The sequence below is a fragment of the Homarus americanus genome, unplaced genomic scaffold (assembly GCF_018991925.1).
Source record: "Homarus americanus isolate GMGI-L3 unplaced genomic scaffold, GMGI_Hamer_2.0 scaffold31037, whole genome shotgun sequence".
In the NCBI taxonomy this organism is placed as follows: Eukaryota; Metazoa; Arthropoda; class Malacostraca; order Decapoda; family Nephropidae; genus Homarus; species Homarus americanus.
Window position 1 is genome coordinate 24,726,094 of NW_024722227.1, and position 19,845 is coordinate 24,745,938.

Consider the following 19,845-nt stretch of genomic DNA (forward strand, 5'->3'; position numbering starts at 1 on the left):
TTAAGGACATAAATAAACAATTACAGTGGTCCTCGTTAACGAACTACCGGTTAACAAGATTTCGTTAACGATTTACCTTCCATAAGATTCTTAACTTCGTTAACGAGCAATCTCGATTTACGAAGTTTTTCAGTGCTTAACTTCAACAATGTGTTTTCGTTTGCATTTGGCGTCCACCAGCTGTAGTATTAGTCCCGCCAATACAGTAATCGGTTTTAGGGCTTAAATTCCTTACTATTTTAGTAAATATCAAGAAGTTTATACTACAGAACCCTCACTTTACGTGTTAATTCAACCAACGTCTACAAGTAGTGAGAGGTAAAGTGAACAACATAGCATATGGGATTAATTGAAATAGAGACCACGACCCCCAAACTCCACTTTTTCAGACACAATACCTATGTTGTAGTAAAAATAACTTCTTAAATTTATGATGGTATGCACACAATTAATAATTAAGAGAAATATCAATAATATTAGGTTTTTAACACTTACATTAGTAGAAAAGATGGCTGGGCACACGGGATGCGGGTTGGTTCGGAGGCAGAGGGCAGATTATTGGCCCTCACCTGTATCACTTGTATCAATTGTATCACTATCCACCACAGAGGCTTGCGGGCCTCTTTGTCAAACCCTCAAAGTCCATATAAGTCCATATCCTCACTATAATTATCACTGACTTGGGCCGCTGTGGTGGGTGAAGAACTCGTAATGTTTTGATGACTGGCTTAATTTGTGCGCACTTGCTCGGCCTGCCAGAAAGGGCACGCATCTGACAATGTGAGCATTCCGCTCGGCAGGGTACCACGAAACGTGAAAAAGGAATGGGACCGCTGAAGCTTAGGGTTGACTGTATTCAATAATTTTAAAAGTTTAATATTAACTTTTTAGTCATTTTAACAATTATTGAACATAATTGAAGGTAAAAGAAACTAGTTTCTGGCGTGCATCCAACCTGTTAACACACCAGACAGGCATTAGTCTCTGTTTTCAGGAGATATAACATCTTGCTGAGACTCCTCTTCAACTAAATGCTTTTTTTTCTGTGTTTCCGCCAAATTATTGGTCATTTTGAAATATATTTTACATATTGACAATATATAATGCAGTGCAGTGTTGATTTAAAGAAAATAATCTTGAATTACACCAAGAGAGCTAAAATTTTATGGTGAATGGCGCCATGGGGTGACTTCTCCACCCCAATGCCTTCTTCTTCTTCTCCTCCACCCCATTTTAATTCCCATCATCATCATCATCCAGGAGCCTTCTACATACACACCTCAAAGTAAGTGTACTTTTTACCTTTTTTGTTGAATTTAGGCAATTTTCGTTGAGCTGGAACCACTACCCAAAAACCCATTGAAACAATGGTTTTTTAGTTATGAGGTTTTTAGGTTGAGCAACCTGCTGGAACGGATTGTGCTCGTTAACCGAGGACCACTGCAAATACTTCACACCACAGGCGCCAACTGTCAAACATGTCACTGTCACCCTCCCTCCCTACCCCCCCACCCCCCAACAAAGGTTTGGTGTTTTCAGTAGGCTTTTAAGTTTTTATTTTATATAATATCACAGACTAAAGTTAGGAGAATATAATTTGCATTGCTGGAATCCTTGCAAGACAGTGAATAATTTGAATATAAACGCCATATATTTTGCAAGAGATAAAAATTAATCACCTGTATCACATTACAGTAGTGATTTAGGAGTAAGGTGTATATGTAGTGATTAAGGGCAATTTAGGGAATTTTAGGTGTTTCTGACTTTATGTATTTTTGGCTTTACTTTGTATGTATGTATTTTTCTGTGAGCTGGAACCAATTACCCAACATCCCATTGAAATAATGGATTGGTTAACGAAACGACTCTGTGGAACAATTGTGTTCGTTAACGAGGGACCACTGTATACATTTTTTTTACGGATTAGCCCACCCTTTTCTTATCAAGGAAGCCCTTGGACTGGTCAATGAGACAAAATACCTGGGTGTGTGTAACTTCGCACACGTTGTCAGATCTGAAGTCCGTTATCTTCGAGACATATGTTTTCGGCGTCTGCTCCCCTCTACCATGTGCAGGGTTCCCTTGGTGCCAGCATCCTGTACTTCTCACCATGTACAAGTCTTTTGTCCGCACCTGTGCCGACTCGCACGCCCCCTCTCGCCAACATTAGTCGGACTGCTGTCAACCGTCTCAAGTTATCCAGAGGAAAGCTGCTCAGATCATCCTTGGGGCTCCTCAGTGGACGCTCTACTTCTATATACCGAACTTGGTCTTTCCCCTTACAGGATCGTGTCCAGGGTTTTACCTAAAACTGCGCTTCCATTCTCACGGATCCTAGGGCCTCCATGTCCAAACCAACTTGACTACTGCTGTCCGAGACCGACCTCCATCTAGAAGACAGTGGCGAGGTCACTCATCCGAGCCCTTCAGGACCACGACCTCCTGCCTGATATTGTTGTCACCCCTGCTGTTGGTTCGTCTCCTTCTCCCTGGCTGGATTTTCAACCTGAAGTGATTGCCCTCGGTGGACCCGCTCGAAATCCCAGGTGAACCCTGTTATTCTCTGCAAATACCACCTCTCCAGGATCGCCACTGGTCCCCAGGTAGGGTCGTCCTCTACACTGATGGTTCTGTTGACCCGCTACAGGTAGGGCCGGGCTGGTGTCTACATCTCCCGCGCCTCTCATGCTGAGCCTATCAAACTGTCTCTCAGAGTTTCTGGACGGGCATCCTCCACTCAGGCTGAACTAATAGCCCTCCTTGCTGCCCTTCTCCGCTGAGGAAGAAGCAGATGGTTTCTGCCCTTGCTTGTCTGCGATTCCAGGCTGCCTCTCGACGGATCGCATTTGGATCTGGGGAAAAATAAGGACCTCATCCTCCAATACGAGGGTTAACATCCACACTTCAGGATGAAGGCCGTCCTGTGACATTCCTATGGATACCTAGTCATGTCGGTATCTTGGGGAATGAGGCAGCAGATGACCTTGCCAAGACTGGCTGCAACAAGGCCACACCTGACTACGTTGTTCTAACACTCTTACAGATTAGGACCCAAATCCGCCGCAAACAGAAGAAGCTCGGAAGCAGCCATCCCCTGACTCCCGCCCACGTAGTGCGATGTCCTCCGTAAACTTCCTGACTTCTCGACGCCTAAGGAAAGGTCGGCGGAAGGGGACGTGATTGCTGCCCGTATCATCATCGGGTATGACTTTGCTTGGGAGATTGGTATCCCATCCCTGAGCAACGCTCTTGTGCGTATGCAGAAGACCCGACAGCCGCACCCTTATCCACTACCTCCTAAGATGTCCCCACACCAACGCGCTTCCGTGGCGCCTGCTGGACCACCACTCCCGACCCCTGACGGAACCACGATGATCCTCCCAATACTGGCCAGATATTTTGTAAATAATATTAATTATGTGTTAAAGACATCCTTCCTTCCTTAGGCTTTAGTAAGCCCCTTTATAATATTTATACTGTATATACACTACACTTGCCAGATGATTCTGGTGTTATTGTACAGGGGTACTAGTGGCACTAAGATCGCTTCCTCTATCAAGGAATAAACAATTGAAATTGAAATTGAAATTGAATAATAATATTAATAATAAAGAACCATAAAGAAATACAAAAATGAAAAAAAGATCAATAGTGAGAAACAATATATGTACAGGTTATGTTGTGTTGTCAATAGTAAGAGTAACAATTGAGACCTTCAATTAGTGTGTAAATGAACGAAAGTCAGATCAACAACCTGGGACTTGGTCACAATTTTGTGGCAAGGGTCTACCAAAGTCCGTGCTTTATTCATAATTAATAAAAGCACAGACTTGAGGTTAGATTGTTACATTTTAATAAATTTGTTTCTGATTATTTGTGAGAGTATTTTCCCATTATTATTTATTTGTAATGTGTTTGGTGTGTGTGTGTCTACACACACTCTATATATACAATACAGGTAAAAGAAATAATTGTTCTAGGGCAAACACATAAAGGGAATATACATTTCATTATACACAAGTAAAAATGTAAACTCCCCAATCGCGGCCATCTTGAGAACCTAATCCCCGTGAATTTGGGCCCTCTGTATTGTGTTTGCATAATAAATACAGCTCTGTGTCTGTCTGACTGCAATTAAGCCTCCATTGCAGTAGTGCTCCGTGAGATGCGTGAATTTAGACATGGAAACATTCACCAGTGCCCGGAAAAATCCCGGTGATGTGCAATTTCTTCCAGGGATAAGAAAATTTGTTTCAATATTGTACCTGGAAATATCTCAAACCCAGAATCATTCTGCATCAATTTCCCCATCGCTGTCTTCACTTGTTATACATCTTTCTCCCAATCTATATGTCCTCCTTTTTGTGGTGGTGGTGGGGCATTGCCTCCTGATCCATCTCAAACAAAAACCCAGAATACAAAAAAAAATAAAATATATTGTTATCATTTAGCCCTTTTTTGTAGACAACCAAGATAGTTGTAAATAAGGAAGAAACGCCAGGGACTGTAGAGTTGTGGCTTATATTGTATACCGTACATGTTGGTGCCTTGATCTTTGTGATGATGTATTAAACATTTCACTGCTTATGGACAGTGACTTACCTGTGGTTCTTCTAACTTATGTTAATTGTACTGTTATTGTTTCTAAAGAAGATTGTTAAGTATAGGCCTCACAAGAAGCCAGGGTACTTAACCCCTAACTGGCAGCTGAGGATTCCCCTCACCCCTATACAGTATGTTGCAAAACTGTAGGTATGAAATGTCCACTGATTGGCTGTCATCCTACAGCTAACTCCCACTGCTGATGGCTGTCATTTAAATGTTAAGCTCCATCTATCATATTTCAGGGAGGCCAGTTGTTGGCTGGGTGTGCTGCAGTAATGTTCACACACAAAGATTTATACATTTAGTTGCTTTGTGGTGCCTCAGTACTTCATTTATAGCTCATCATTTGTCTAAAGACTTCAGTGATTTTCTTTTCAAACAAATATGAAAATGTCAAATTTGTTTAAAAAATGTGTCCGTAATAAACAGAAAACATATCCACTGGGGGTCAGCAGCAGGCATGATAATTTTGTCAGTGGTTAAACCCGGCTTATATGAATAGACTTTGCTTAGTGGCACTGAGGTTTTTGGTGTAATGGGCAACACAGTACTATGAAATATTTATTGTTAGTATTGAATGTGAAAGGTTTACATAGGTAAAAAATAATGAAATTTTTATTTTCAGGTAACAATTTTGTAGACTCTGACCTGTCACTCGGTCAATGTTCGGTGCCAGCTGTGGGCTCCATCAGAAAGTTCTCCATCTTACCTTCTTCTTGGTCACACTGATTATTTCTCCAGCGGAGTAATTTAAAGTGTTATTGTGACTTAAAACAACTACAGTCATTATTTTTATTTTTATACTGAAAATATGGGTCTTTCTGGTAATTTTACTTATTGATCGTCAACAGACATAAAACAAAAAAATAATGTCAGATACGAATTTATATATTATTGTGTTGGTTTCAATGCAATCAAACTATAGCTTTTCCAAACTTATGCAAAAGCGTGAATGTTAACAAGATTATTATGTACTGGCATTTAAATATGATATTGTTTGAATATTACAGGAACCTCAGCCATGTCACTCAGTGGATGATTTAGATCCATTCAACCTTCACAGGACCGAAGAGGTAGTCTTTGTTACAGCCATTCATAAGCTCTTGATGGGTAACACCTTCCTCTTCGAACCCATCCTGGGCGAGAACTGTGCCTTTACATGATTGCTCTTGGTAAAGATTGTACTAGTCTCTTACCCCTGACAGACAAGGATGAGAAGGTTTGATGACTCCATTCATTACACCAAAGCTTTTAACAGCAGGGATGGATCTCTCTGTTTTATATGGTCATATGAAGTCAGCCATAAGACCAGCACAAGAAACTCTCCTGCTTCTCCACACAGCTCAGCGACCATCGGAGTTCCTCTGTTATAACCACACATGCCAACACTCCAAGGTCTGTATCATAAGATATACTTTGTATCTTAAAATGTTTACAGTTGACTGAAGAAATATATACATCACAGTAATTTAATAGTGTGTGGTTAAAAGAATTAGTGTTTATAGTAAATTAAATTGAAGGTACAGCATCTAAAACAACTATCTGTGCATACTTTGTGAGGAAACAATATGAGACCATGGACAATAAATTTTGGTATATGAGGGCTGTCACTAGTCACACATAAATTTCGAGCATATCGACCCCCACCTGCACAGATAATTGTTTAGCTACTGTACATATGACAAGAAAAGCTCAAGATACAAGATAAAATTATACCTGTCGTTTTCTTACAGACACTGGAAATTGTTATCCATCTTACAACACAGACTTCAGTATTGTTTGGTGCACTGACTCCTTTGAAGAGCCAGGGTTCTGATGTAGCTCTCCTGCAGATGGGAGGCATAGCCCATATTGTCTACCTCTTTGCTAAGGGTGAGTAATAATTAAAACTTATAGATACATTAACTGTAAAGGAATCAATACTTGAAGATGTAGTGAGTGTTGATAACATATAGAGTGACCCAAGCAGCAAAACATTTTAATGGTGAAGGAAGTGGCGATATACAGTACATATTGAAGTGTAGTGATAGAGAGGTTTTGATAATAACAAATGGTTTAGGCTGAGTTGAGCCAGGTGGAAGAAGTAACTAAGAACTTTTGATGGTTTGAATTGAAGTTAGAATATAATAATAAAGATGTGTCATTATATGGGATGGTGAGGGAGGTCTTACTGTTAGGAACTTGGAATAGGATAGAGAGGATTGGAAGTTGGGGATGCAGTTGTATGTGGATATTACAGTAGTAGGAGGAGTTTAAAAGACTTAAAGATGTACAGTATGTAAAGAGTTGGACTTCCTAAGGCAAGAGAATTATAGTTTGAGGAATTAATGTAGGTTTTTCCATTTTAACATGTGAGAAGGATGAGCTACCAAATATTCCTCAAGAACATTAATTAGTGGCTTTGACTCATTATTTTGAAAATTTTTATGGGTATTTAGAAGATAAAAATAGTGATGTATACCTGTATTACATTTGCACTGACAGCTAGTTGAACTGAAATGTGAGGAGGCCGAACAGGCGGTGGCTCTGGGCTTCTTGTGCACTGTGTCCACCACGTCACCCCAGTTGGCTGCCCAGTATGAGAATCGTGGCAGCTCCTCCATATTCGCATTCTCATGTCTGTCATCATGTCCAGGTGTCCAGGTTATAAAGGTAGGTGGAGTATTATGATGAAGGTTGTAAATCATGGTGTTGTTTGAGATTCTACTGTTAATACTATATGAGTTGAGGATATGAGGAAGTACTGTATGTTGAGAATATTCTGTCCTACTTGTTATTTCAGCTACTTTTACTTGCACTGTACCTCTCCTCTACCCTTCCCTATTGAGGTTCCTGCATCCTTGACCCACACCATACAAGATATTGGTTAGGAGTAATTAATGCTCTGTAATACAGTATATCGTATTTAAAAACACATCAGAGTTTATTAGGGTAAATGTTGTTATTATTATTTTTTTTTACTCCATTAATGTTTGTCATATGTATTTGTTTGGGATTTGATAGACTAAAGAGATAATACATTGGCTTTAATATTAATTCACTTAACACACCTTATTTCCTTATACTGTATGTAATGCAAATTATCATAAGTTTCTTTTTCATTATTTGGGGTAAATATTCTATGCAAGATTCCCTAATGCTCTACTGAAGCAATTTATTAACATTTCTTCATCATGTTATTCTGTGGATATTGATTATTTTAGTCAGCCTTGGTCACTCAATGAATCCTTTACTATACAGTATTAGAAATAAGGAGATTCTGTTTAAATCCTCCTTTGATAATAATATTCTCTGGTCAGTTATGTAGTGTAGTATCTTATAAAGGTATTCACAGTCTTCAGAATTAACTCCAGTTTCCAGAGATGCTGTTTGTTGGTACTTTGCTCTTTATCGCCGTCATAAATACTGGCTTTTGTACAGTTTGTTGGGCCTCAGTTCATTCTTTTATCATTGTATAAGTATTTCATCTGTAGTCTTCATTTACCTCTTTATTCTTTTTACATAGACCTCATTATCGTGCACATCAGAATCTTTTTTCTATTTTTTTCAAACCCAAATCTCAGGTCTGATGGCTCCATTGTTCACACTGTTATAGGTATGTTCCTGGTAATTTAGGTAAATTATTATAACTTCATCTTTGAGAGTTATAGGCAACAATTACTGTACCAAGATTAACAGTGACATACCTCATAAATGGTCTTGTTTCCAGGCTCTCTTGGATGGGTGTACGTATCCCAGTGTTGTTCAGTACCTGGCTTGTAGGGATGTTTACACCATCGCCCCACATGTACCAGCTATATTAGTGGATCGAGACCTCATGAATTCTCTCATATGTAACTGGAGGACTTTCCTTGATGATTTCTCAAGGCATCAGACTACCAAGTAAATACTTCTCTCTCATTGTTTTAGTTTCTTACTTTCTCCAGCATTAAAGCAAGCAGGGTGTTTATGTCTACTTCATATATATATGTTTAAGAGAACCATCAAGATTTCAGTAATTGGAATAATAGGTAAACATTGGAATGTAGCACATATTAACATATTAGATTGAAGTTTTACAGAGAAGAAAATAGTTTGTAAGAATGAAAAAAAAAGAAAAGATTGTTGTGTTTATCAGATATTTAAAGATTGATTAATTGTAAATATGTGTACAAAGCTAGAATTACGTGTACGACAACACAGGCACACAGTTTGTCAGAATCAAATAATTTGTGGTGTGTTGAAATGAGGCAACAAAAATGATGGAGAAGATCTTAAGATTGGTTGATAAAGGAAGATGAATGCAAGTGGAAGGTGGTGATTGTTTCTAGTTACTCATTTGGAATAAGAGTTGCAGATGAGAGGGTGGAATGAGAATGGCACTAGATATGAGGGTGATGAGCATATAGGAAGCAGCAGTGTGCATGAATAGACCAGGAAGAAATGAAGTGGATATCTTGGGGAGGTAGTTGTTGTAGCAGGGGAACACCACGACAGAATATAGTAGTGATCGTATTTAGAGGATGAATGACAACAAATGGAGTATGTGTATATTCAAAATACTGGCCTCCCTGCATCATCACTATCATCACCACTATCATCACCATCATTATCATCATCATCATCATCATCATCATCATTATTACTATCATCACCACCATCATCAAGTTTGGAAAAGTTTGAATCATCCTGACTCAAAATTATTGTTTCAGATACTGTGTTAACGAATGGTGAACGAATTACTGTACTTGGTATAATGTTATCTGTCCTGAAGGTTTTGTTAGCAGAAAATCAGCCATACAGAGACTTCAACTTATCACAGCTGAGAGACATTGATGCTCTTGACAAAATCCTCTTTATGTGCAAGGTAAGCATTATTACTCTATGTAAATATCATCAGTCTTATATGTATTCCTGTTCCACTTTGTGTAGGGTGAGTCAAGTGTATAAAATGACTGGAGAGTTACAATAGGTACACGCATCCTCATATTTGCTCATATCTTCAACTTGGTTATGCAGATTCAGATTTGAAGTATACAGCATGTGGTGGATCCTTTGGCTTCGACATTGATTTACAATTAAGTAAAATAGTCTAACTTATGTTTTTGTAGTTTTATCGCAGTTGTACAATGGGGTATATTCTGGACTTATTAATTGTTGAGAGGCAACACAATCCATTGCTCTTTTATCAGACCAGGCAAAATCAGTTTGGATATTTGTAAAACTCCGCTATCTATTTGTAATGAGTCTTCAAATATAAGTGTTGTTGGATAAAGCACTGAGATCGGAAGTACAGATAGTGATATCTCTGTTAGCCGGAACAATTGGTGCAGAGCTCTTCCGGGAATGAGAGATTTGGTAACGACGACTCTCTCAAAGCCGGAAAATCACCCATCCCGAATTTTCCGGAATTTTCTGTAACGGAAAATGTTCTGAAGTTCCGAATGATGCATTATTTCATCTCTCAAACCTGGAAAAAATTCCCACATCCCGGAATTTTTGGGGTACCGGAAAATTTTTCTAGGAATTTACGGAAAATGCATCTGATTTTCTTCTCTCAAACCCGAAAAAATTCCCCCATCCCGGTTTCCAGGTACATACTGGGAAAATGTTCTTGGAATTTTCAGAAGATATGCCCTCGGAAAATCGTTCCCAAAGCCGGAATTTTCTGGAAAATTCCAGCTTTGGGAAACGATCCCAAAAAACTTCAATTCCGCTATCGGAGAGTTCTGTGTTTGAGGATTCTAGCTAACGTAGATCTTACTGTATATGAAATATTTTTCACTGTATTTGTATTATGAAACAGAATGTATTTGTGGATTATTTTTCAGGAACTGGAATTAACAGCGGGGTCCCTTGACTGTATTTGCTCAGCAGACCTTGTGGTGAGTGTGGTAACTGGACTTGTAGGTGGACCAGGACCAATCTCTTGGAGGAACGTTGGCTTGGGGTTGTCTGCCCAGGAATCCTATTCATCTGGATTCTGTTCTGTACCTTCAGCAATTGGCATGACAACCACTCTACTGGTGAGTGACAGTTGCTAGGGTCACCACAGAGACTTAAGTATGAACATCATTGTCTGCTCTCTGTCCTGTCATGTAATATTGTGTGATGTGTATTATAGAAGACTGTACAGTAGATTGTGTTGATGATTCTAAAGACAAGTCTGATTTCTAGAATTAAAGTTAGTATTTAACAAAAATCCAGCTAGAGTTGTTAAATGGAGTTTAACCACACCCTTAGGCAGTATAACCACACCCTTAGGCAGGATAACCACACCTTAGGCAGTATAACCACACCTTTAAGCAGTATAACAGCACCTTAGGCAGGATAACCACACCTTAGGCAGTATAACCACACCCTTAAGCAGTATAACAACACCTTAGGCAGTATAACCACACCCTTAAGCAGTATAACAACACCCTTAGGCAGTGTAACCACACCCTTAAGCAGGATAACCACCCTTAGGCAGTATAACCACACCCTTAAGCAGCATAACCACACCCTTAGGCAGTATAACCACACCCTTAGGCAGTATAACCACACCCTTAGGCAGTATTACCACACCCATAGCTGCACCACATCTTAGCAGAGTAAACTATGTCTTCTATACTGTTATCCAAATTTTGAACCTAAACAGTAAATCACTCTCTTAATCAGAACTAATAAGAAAAAAGAATAATAACATAGTAATCCTGGGCGAGCATCATAGACCAAAACATATACTCTACACATTGACCAAATTGTATTCCTATTTTCATATTTAAATTTACACAAGTTTCTCACAACATCTAAGACACATCTATGACTATTTATTATCTGGTTCTCTGGTTTGGATAAACAGTGGTCCCTCGGTTAACGAACACAAGTCGTTTCACAGAGTCGTTAGGTTAACTGAAATTTTGTTAACCTAATCCATTGTTTCAATGGGATATTGAATTGGTTCCAGCTCACAGAAAAGTACATACAAAGTAAAAAAATGCAGTAAAGTACACTTACTTTGAGGTGTGTATGTAGAAGGTTCCTGGTTGATGATGATGATGATGAATTAGAAGGGGGGGTGGAGGAGAAGGAGAAGAGAAGGAAGTGGGGATGGAGGAGAAATCACCTTTCAGGGGACCCATGCTTGATGCCGCCATTTCACCAATAAAATTTTAAGTTCAATAGGTGTAATTCAATATATTTTATTTAAATCAACACTACACTGATCTATATATTACCAATATGTTGACTAAATTTCAGAATGACCAATAATTTCAATGTAAAAATGCATAAATATTCAAGACACCAACAAAACAGATGTTCACTCCACTGTCAACTGAGGCCGCACTGACGCCTGGTGGCTGAGTCAAGCAGCTGATGGGCGACAAAAACTAGTTCATTGTACTGCATCTATTATCAATATGTTAACTAAATTTTATAATGACTAATAATTTCCTGTATAAGAAATAAAAAATATTAAAGAGAACAATTTTCTTGATATTTACTCCACTGGAAACGAATGTAAACATAAACAGATTACTGAATTGGCAGACTAGCCCATCAGCTGATCAGCTGATGCCCACAAACGTGTTGTTCGTAGGATTTCGTTAATCAAAGTTTTGTTCATTGACCGAATTGAAGATCCTTATGGGAGGTAATTCGTTAACCGATATTTCGTTAATCGAACCGTCGTTAATAAACCACTGTATAAGAACATCATTGATCATTAATTGCTACTTAGATAACAGAAACTTTGCTTCTGATTCTTGAAGCAATTTGAGTCCACAGGTCATACAAAACACAGAGTAATTGTTTTGTTTCTTTCCCAACAGGTATTACATCTTTTGGGATAGCCTCCAGTTGTGCGTAATGACGCATGCTGTGTACGGTTTTCTGCTACTGGCACATCCAGCCAATCTCACCTATGCTGCAACTGAACAAACACAGCCTATTACCTTCACATCCCTACATCTACCAGTAATAAACCAGGTAAGTGTATATCTAATAAGCCCTCTGAATAAAACAGGTTCACCTGTCTATGTACAAGTATGGGACCATTTATCCGGCATACTTGGGATTTGGGTGTTGATTGTTTCAGATTTTGGAGCACCAGGTCTAAACTGAAGTGCAGTAAATCCTCTGTAACTGGCTCTGAGGACTTTTCAGATCACTAGACTCACCCCTAAAAGTAGCTTCAACTGTACATTGTAATGTTAAAACTTAAAATTGTTGGAATATAAACAGTAATAACAAAAGCCTTACAAGTTAGTGTATAAACTGCATCACAGTCACCCCTGGTGCTCATCTTAACAACCAGCAGCTTCCAGACTAATGGTGCTCTCCCATGGAGCTCCAACCTCGTCCACACTCACCACACAGCTTCATGGTGGAAACCACACAGATAAAAAACTTTAAACCTTATGGTAATTATTTATTTAATTTTTTTTAACTTTCTGTATGTAAGGTTGTGTGTGTATGCAACTTTAGTAAAAAAATTAAGAAAATTACATAAATCTACCTGAAATTTTGAGTTGAAAATACTTTGTTGTATTGTAATTACCAGGTATTCCTTTTTTTTTCACTTGTTCTATGTTACATTGTTTGTGTAGGTAACTGAGTAAAACAAAATGGAAGAAAATTCCATATACAGTACCTGACCAAAATTACAAATTAAAAACTAACCTGACATAACATATACTGCACAGCAAGTGCTCACTTAGTGTTGTCCCAGGCAACGTTGTTTTGTTATAACGCTGTTACTTTTTAGTTACCCATGATTTTTATAACGTTGTTTTATGATCTACCCGACTTCGTTATGTCACCTAGCATGACTGCTTTGTATGGCACAGAATATGTCCTCATTTCTTGCAGCACTACGCCTCTCATGGAGCATCTTGGCATCCCCTAGCATCTTCTCGTCTTCCTAACCCTTAGGCCCCGGTGACTTTCCAGAACGTCTGTCAATTTTCTCCCGCCTTTTTGGGGATTTTTTTCTCGAAGGAACCTCACAAGGGATTGCCAGCAGCACCCTAACCCGGGCTAAGGGTTAAAACTTCCACAGTGTGTGAGCTGGTCAGTAACTCATTGATATGGCTTCCGTGCCCATCAAGGTAGTGATAATAGTGTTGAGAAGAAGAAATACAAAACCATGAGCAGTGCTATGAAATGGATGTTTAAACTGTTTGTTAAAGGTGAATGTGCTGTGGACCTAACCCCACAACATATGTAGTGTCTGACCAACACAGACATGATTATGATATTAATAATATATATATTTATAAAAATTCCATTGAATATACTGTACTCATTGTACTTAAATGTACTAAGCTAAAGGACTAAATTTTTTATATCTTGTGCAAACTATCAGATGTTTATACTCAAATTAATCACCATCTTGCAAGGATCCCATCAATGCAAGTTATATTCTGCTAAGTTTAGTCTGACATTGACATTTTTAAGCCTAACACAACCCTCATCCTATAAAATCGTTATCACCTGCTGGCTGGGGGGGAGGGAGGAGGGAGGGAAGGCAAGGTGTTAACAGCCAGGAGGGGAGATTACCTGTAGTTGTCAGTGGAGGGAGATGGGTCAGGACTCGGAATAAATTATACAATCGAGGGAGTAAAATGGCGAAAGATTTATGCGCTTTGAAGGGAAACCAGAGTGTGGCGTGACCACATAGGGGACAGATATGCCCATGGTGCTCATGACTTCCGATCGCCCCACAAAGGTTCCTCAGCGGGCAAGATTTGCCAGCATGGGGGCCGACATAAACATCCCAGAAGAGGCCTCTATGGACGAGACATCTCTGATACGGATGCCATCGCCAACTCGCCTGTTCATACTGAATCCAACACCCTTCAAGAGTCAGACCCCAGTGATTATGACAGTGACGGTAATGTTTCTATGGGAAACACTAGCCGAGTGGAAACACCAATGCCACGGACCCTATCACTCCTGCCCTCTCACCCAGCCAAGTAAACTAAATCTACATTTCCCTAAGGACTCACTAAAATGTAGAGGAATGCTTAATTGATGATGAAGTACTGCTGACAGCACTTTCTCAACATTCAATTCCTGCTGTAAGAACCGGAACTTTATCAAGTTTCAGACTCCTGAGGTTTATGAATCACTTAGTACTATTGTTTTGACGGGGTTGTCCTGGTGGCCCCCATAGACTCTGATGAATGTTACCACATCCTATTGAAACGTTTCCATATGCTGACATTAAAGGTGCAGTGACTTTAATTTAGTACAGTCGGCCCTAACATACGCTGTTAGGTAACAGAGATACCTCTGAATGTTAAAAACCGTATTTTGCTGCCCCCACCTCTCCCCTAAAAACCCTGGCCCCCCATATCCTTATTTACTGATATACCTGTGTAGTTCAAGTTTTAAGACCAAATTATTTGGCAAAAAATTGGGCCTAACTCTAAACGGGTAATAGTTTCAAGAAGGGAAAATATTTACCATACAGTAACTACCAGTAAATATGGAAACAACGCACCACCAGCTGTGAGTGTCGGTACAGTTGCCAGGGCAGATCTCTTAAGGCCATCATAGCAAGCCCAAAGTAGCCAAATGCATGGTATGGTAGCACAGACTATGTAAAACATAAAGTATTCATTTTTTATAGTTTATTTATGGATACTAATATAATTTTTGTTCATTACATTGAAACATCAATCTTTGTTAATTAATGGAACAAAAGAAAACCACGATACCATATTATTAAAATATTACATCACAAGTATATTTTACCTTAACTGTGACTGAATGAATATATTCTCAGAAAGGGATAAAATCATGACGAAAACATGACTGCCGAGGTTCAAAGATTTTACGCAAATAGCTTTTCGTATGGTTTTCAGTTAAAAAACTGTGTACTGTATTACAATAATATTCTATCCTATCATTAGCCTTATAATCCCACAACGAAAACCATTCAAAAGCGACAGGTAACATCTTTGAACGTAAAGAAAGCGAAAGTCATTGCTTTTGTCACAATTTTATCAAACTTTCCACTGTAAAACATACGTAATTTCAGCAAAAATATTACATTTCCACATTCTCAGAAATAAATACAGTCAACCTCACTTTACGGTCCCACATTCCCCGCTTCATCGCTACGGTACTCCTGCCGAACCCGATGCTCACATTCCATCGCAGCACCCTTTACGCGGGTGAAGTATAATTTTTTATTTAGCCTCATAAAAATTCATACAAATTATCTGGCCAGAATATAATTTACATTGCTGGAATTCTTACAATTTGAAGATCATTTTGAATAATAAGTATTTAGATTTTGCATTAGACATACAAATTTTAGATCTAATGCAAGTATTTTGTTTACTCAGAGCAATATGTTATCTTTTTGCAAAATATATGAAGTGTATATTCAAAATATTCCTGGTCTTGCAAGGAATCCAGCAATGTCAATTATATTATCCTAACTTTACTCTGAGGTATTATTTATTACTAAAAGGTAAATATTCTTTCTCCCAAACATTTATCTGGTAGGAGGGTTGGTGGGGCTGGGGGAGGGAGGGACCGACCGACCATCTTGCCATGGAAGAGGGGAGGCAAGGTGGGGTACTTGATTGACAGATAGTGTTGTGAAGATTATTATTTTTTTTATTAACTGAAGATATTTGTTTTAGCTCAAAAATTCATACAAATTACTTCCTGCCAGAATATAATTTACATTGCTGGAATTCTTGCAATTTGTTGATCATTTTGAATATAAACATCATAGATTTTGCATTAGACATACAAATTTTAGATCTAATGTAAGTATTTTGTTTACTCTGAGTAAATATGTTATCTTTTGTGCAAAAATATATGACAATTATATTCAAAATATTCCTGGTCTTACAAGGAATCCAGCAATAATTATATTATCCTAACTTTAGTTTGAGGTATTATTTATTATACCTTAAAATCTAGTGGTTTTCCCCAAAAAATTTTTAGAGAGGAAGAGCCAGCGAGTGTAGTGTGAGAAGAGGGGAGACTTGAGTCCATTATTTGAATGGACATTAACTTGGCGATTGTATTTCTATTTCTCTTAAGTATTAATTGTGTGCATGTACCATCATAAAATTAAGATGTTATTTTTACTAGAACATAGGTATTGTGTCGAAAAAGTGGAGTTTGGGGGTCAGCCGGTCTCTATTTCATTTAATCCCATATGTTATGTTGTTCATTTTATTTACGCTGGCCTCGTGGGTTCAATTGACCGTAAAGTGAGGGTTCACTGTAGTAGATTTGTTGAAACGTAATGTACAGTATTTAATATTAAAATGCAAAAAGAGCTATAAAACAATTAATACTGTACACCTGTACTGGCTGGCATCTCCACTCGCCCATGCTCCGCCTCCAGCGCCACCACTCTCCCCGCCTATCCCTCCGCCTCCTCCACATCGTCACTACTGTTGTATTACAGTAATATTCTATCCTAATTCACTTGAATAAATAACACATACCATATTTCTGAATATTTTCAAAAATCCATCAAAATCATTTTCCTTGTCATCGCTTTCAGCACCAAACAGCTCCTCCCAGTCTTCCTTGAACAGGGTAGAGGGTATGTGTTTTTCAATCGCTTTCAGTTAAAAAACTGTTACATCACATGTATATTTTACCTAAACTGCACCTGAATAAATATATTCAGAAATAAATATTAGTTTTGCTGAAACGTGATGTATTTCAATGTAAAATAGGATAAATACATGGCTTAAAACAAAAGACTTCAACCTTCCGATGTTCAAGAGATGTTACTGCTTTTTTAATAGTTTTCGTTAAAATACTCTAATATTACAATGATATTCTATTCATACTGTGCTTGATTATACTACATTCACGGAAATGTAATATTTTTGCTGAAATGACGACGATATAGGAAAGTGGATAAAATCTGACGAAACAATGATTCATTGCTCAAAAGATTTTACCGTGAATCGCTCAATGGTTTTCAGTTAAAAACTGTTGCATCGTGAATTAGGATAGAATATTTTTGTAGTACAACAGTTTTTAACTGAAACCATTCAAAAGCGACATGTACATCTTTTGAATGAAAGAAAGTGAAAGTCATTGCTTTTCACCACTTTCCACTGTAATACGAATGTCATTTCAGCAAAAATATTACTTTTCCATATTCTCATAAATAAATTGTAGTTTTGCTGAAACGTAATGTATTTCAAATGTAAATTAGGATAAACTACATGAAAACAAAAGACTTTTCCTAACCTTCCGATGTTGAAGATATGTTACTCTTGTTTTAATAGCTGTTAAAATACTGTTATATTAGTGATATTCTATTCATACTGTGCTTGATATAATGCATTCACAGAAATGTAAATATTTTTGCAACTACAATGCTGATGTCAACACAAGCGTGTTACAGCGCAGACTGACTGAGTGAGGGAGCGCGGGTGGCGGATTATGTGTGTAACGGGCGGTGCAGTGTTCGTGTCACTCATTTGAATGTACTTAACCATTTCAATGTACAGAATATTCCGCGGGCAATCCGCAGTATGCTAAACCCGCATATGTCAAGGGCCGACTGTATAATCAATATATGTCGACATTACGGGGAAGACTACACAAGCTGTTGTCATTATCAAGTGAAGGAAGGAATGCCCAACCACTGTGGAGGCCAACCCAATCCTCCCTCCACTTTATGCAGAACCCTATCATCCTGACCTGCATTTGTGTTTTCTGTTCTCATTGGGGTCACACCTTTACTGCCTGCTGCCGACGTGATCGTCCCAGATGTCGCTTTTTTCACGAAACCATAACTCCGCCGCCTGTGCCCAGAAAATCAAAGACCACCTTAATAGGGGTGGTGGGCTATGTACAGGCAGTCCCCGACTTATGACGGGTAGGGACCCAAATTCAGGTCAGAAGTCGAAAATGCTTAAATAATACATAGAAATCTAAAATGAGTTCATTTTTCTCAGCACCACAAACTCTTTACTTTGCTTTCTGCAGCCATTTTAAAGGGAATTACAAATGAAAATTTTGTCAGTACATAGCACACTCACTAACGCCGAGACTCGAAAATACGAATTTGACAAAATTTTGGTATGTCTGGATGGTCGAAGTCGAGGAGTACCTGTAGTTGATCCCAGGTGTTGTAACTGTGCGTGCCGGCACAATGCTGACTCACGGCAATGCCCCACCGCCGCCTGTTCCAGGGGAAAAGCCTCCCAAGGTCAAGCCACTATAATCCCCCCGTCCGGCTACCACCGCCTCCTCCTCTGCGCCCTGTCTCCAGCAACGCCTTCTTTCAACAACACCTGCTCCTGCTCACCTGGCTGCAACACAGCAGTCCCGCCATCTCTAACTCAACTCACTACTGGTCTCTCCCTCGTCTCCAGCCTCACGCTGTCAGGCCTTTTGCTCCCACCGGTGCCCTCACAACCCCTCCAGTGACGTGACACAGATCATATCCCTCTTCCAAGAATTTACCAACCTGTATTGAAAAACTCTTCCACACTCTGTACCACCATCTCCCATACTCTCTTGCCCTCTGTTGCCACCCAGTCACTCCTCTCCTTCTGGTTTGACATAAGCTGGTAGTCCCCCGTGAGTCCCTTGCTCACGGCCTACTCCACCGCTGGCGCCTTCACTACTGGCGCCCACCGGCCTGCCCTGGTGTGTTCTGCTGCCCCGAGCAAGTCCTGCCTCATCTTCACCGGCCACGTGTGCCTCAACCTTTCCTCCACCCTTCGCAGCCTGACCTGCTCCTGTGTCTGTGCTGCTCCACCAGGGCTACCTATTGGACCTGAGGACACCACCCCTACCCTAATTCAATCCGGCATGTCAACGCACACGCCCATCACAATCACACTAAAAGTATGTCCTCAATATTGTCAATGCCTATGTGCCTCCCTCCACCCTACTGCAACCTGTCCCACCACACCATATCACCTCTACCCCATTGTACTGCCACCTAGTACATTGGCAACCCTGAGCCTGGCCGCATCTTGTTTGTAAACTTTTGGTCGAGAGGGTGTGAGAGTCCTGTTGACCACTACATCCTCACTTGCCCTATGACCTCCTCCTCCTACAGGTCCCCAGCCACATTGTACCAACTTCTTCCTTTCCTGACCAGATATCCTTCCTCCTAGTGACAGGCCTGGCACTTGACATTATTAGGGACCTGCCACACTTTGCCATAAGCAGATAAATTGTACCGAATTTTTTTCCCCCATACACTCATCATCCTGTCACTTTATGTAACTTGCTGACAAACCCATGACCCTTCAGGCTTTACTC

At 39.4% G+C, this 19,845-nt stretch overlaps 2 protein-coding genes across 2 annotated transcripts; both read left to right on the forward strand.

Moving 5' to 3' along the window:
• Positions 1–5,619: 5,619 nt before the first annotated feature.
• LOC121862568 lies at positions 5,620–7,188 on the forward strand. Its single transcript, XM_042360874.1, has 3 exons — positions 5,620–6,000; positions 6,339–6,477; positions 7,090–7,188. Exons 1-3 carry the CDS (start codon positions 5,830–5,832, stop codon positions 7,095–7,097), a joined length of 318 nt encoding a protein of 105 aa, XP_042216808.1. The 5' UTR covers positions 5,620–5,829; the 3' UTR covers positions 7,098–7,188.
• Positions 7,189–7,225: 37 nt separating this feature from the next.
• LOC121862569 lies at positions 7,226–12,434 on the forward strand. Its single transcript, XM_042360875.1, has 5 exons — positions 7,226–7,257; positions 8,315–8,487; positions 9,297–9,451; positions 10,416–10,610; positions 12,399–12,434. Exons 2-5 carry the CDS (start codon positions 8,460–8,462, stop codon positions 12,417–12,419), a joined length of 399 nt encoding a protein of 132 aa, XP_042216809.1. The 5' UTR covers positions 7,226–7,257; positions 8,315–8,459; the 3' UTR covers positions 12,420–12,434.
• Positions 12,435–19,845: the final 7,411 nt, after the last annotated feature.

Excerpts from the sequence above, each read along its gene's own strand:
- LOC121862569 (XM_042360875.1), top strand. The coding sequence starts at position 8,460 with ATGATTTCTCAAGGCATCAGACTACCAA. Across the intron at positions 8,488-9,296 it reads TCAAGGCATCAGACTACCAA|ATACTGTGTTAACGAATGGT; the intron begins GTAAATACTTCT and ends TTATTGTTTCAG. Across the intron at positions 9,452-10,415 it reads AAATCCTCTTTATGTGCAAG|GAACTGGAATTAACAGCGGG; the intron begins GTAAGCATTATT and ends ATTATTTTTCAG.
- LOC121862568 (XM_042360874.1), top strand. The coding sequence starts at position 5,830 with ATGACTCCATTCATTACACCAAAGCTTTTAACAGCAGGGATGGATCTC. Across the intron at positions 6,001-6,338 it reads ACACATGCCAACACTCCAAG|ACACTGGAAATTGTTATCCA; the intron begins GTCTGTATCATA and ends GTTTTCTTACAG.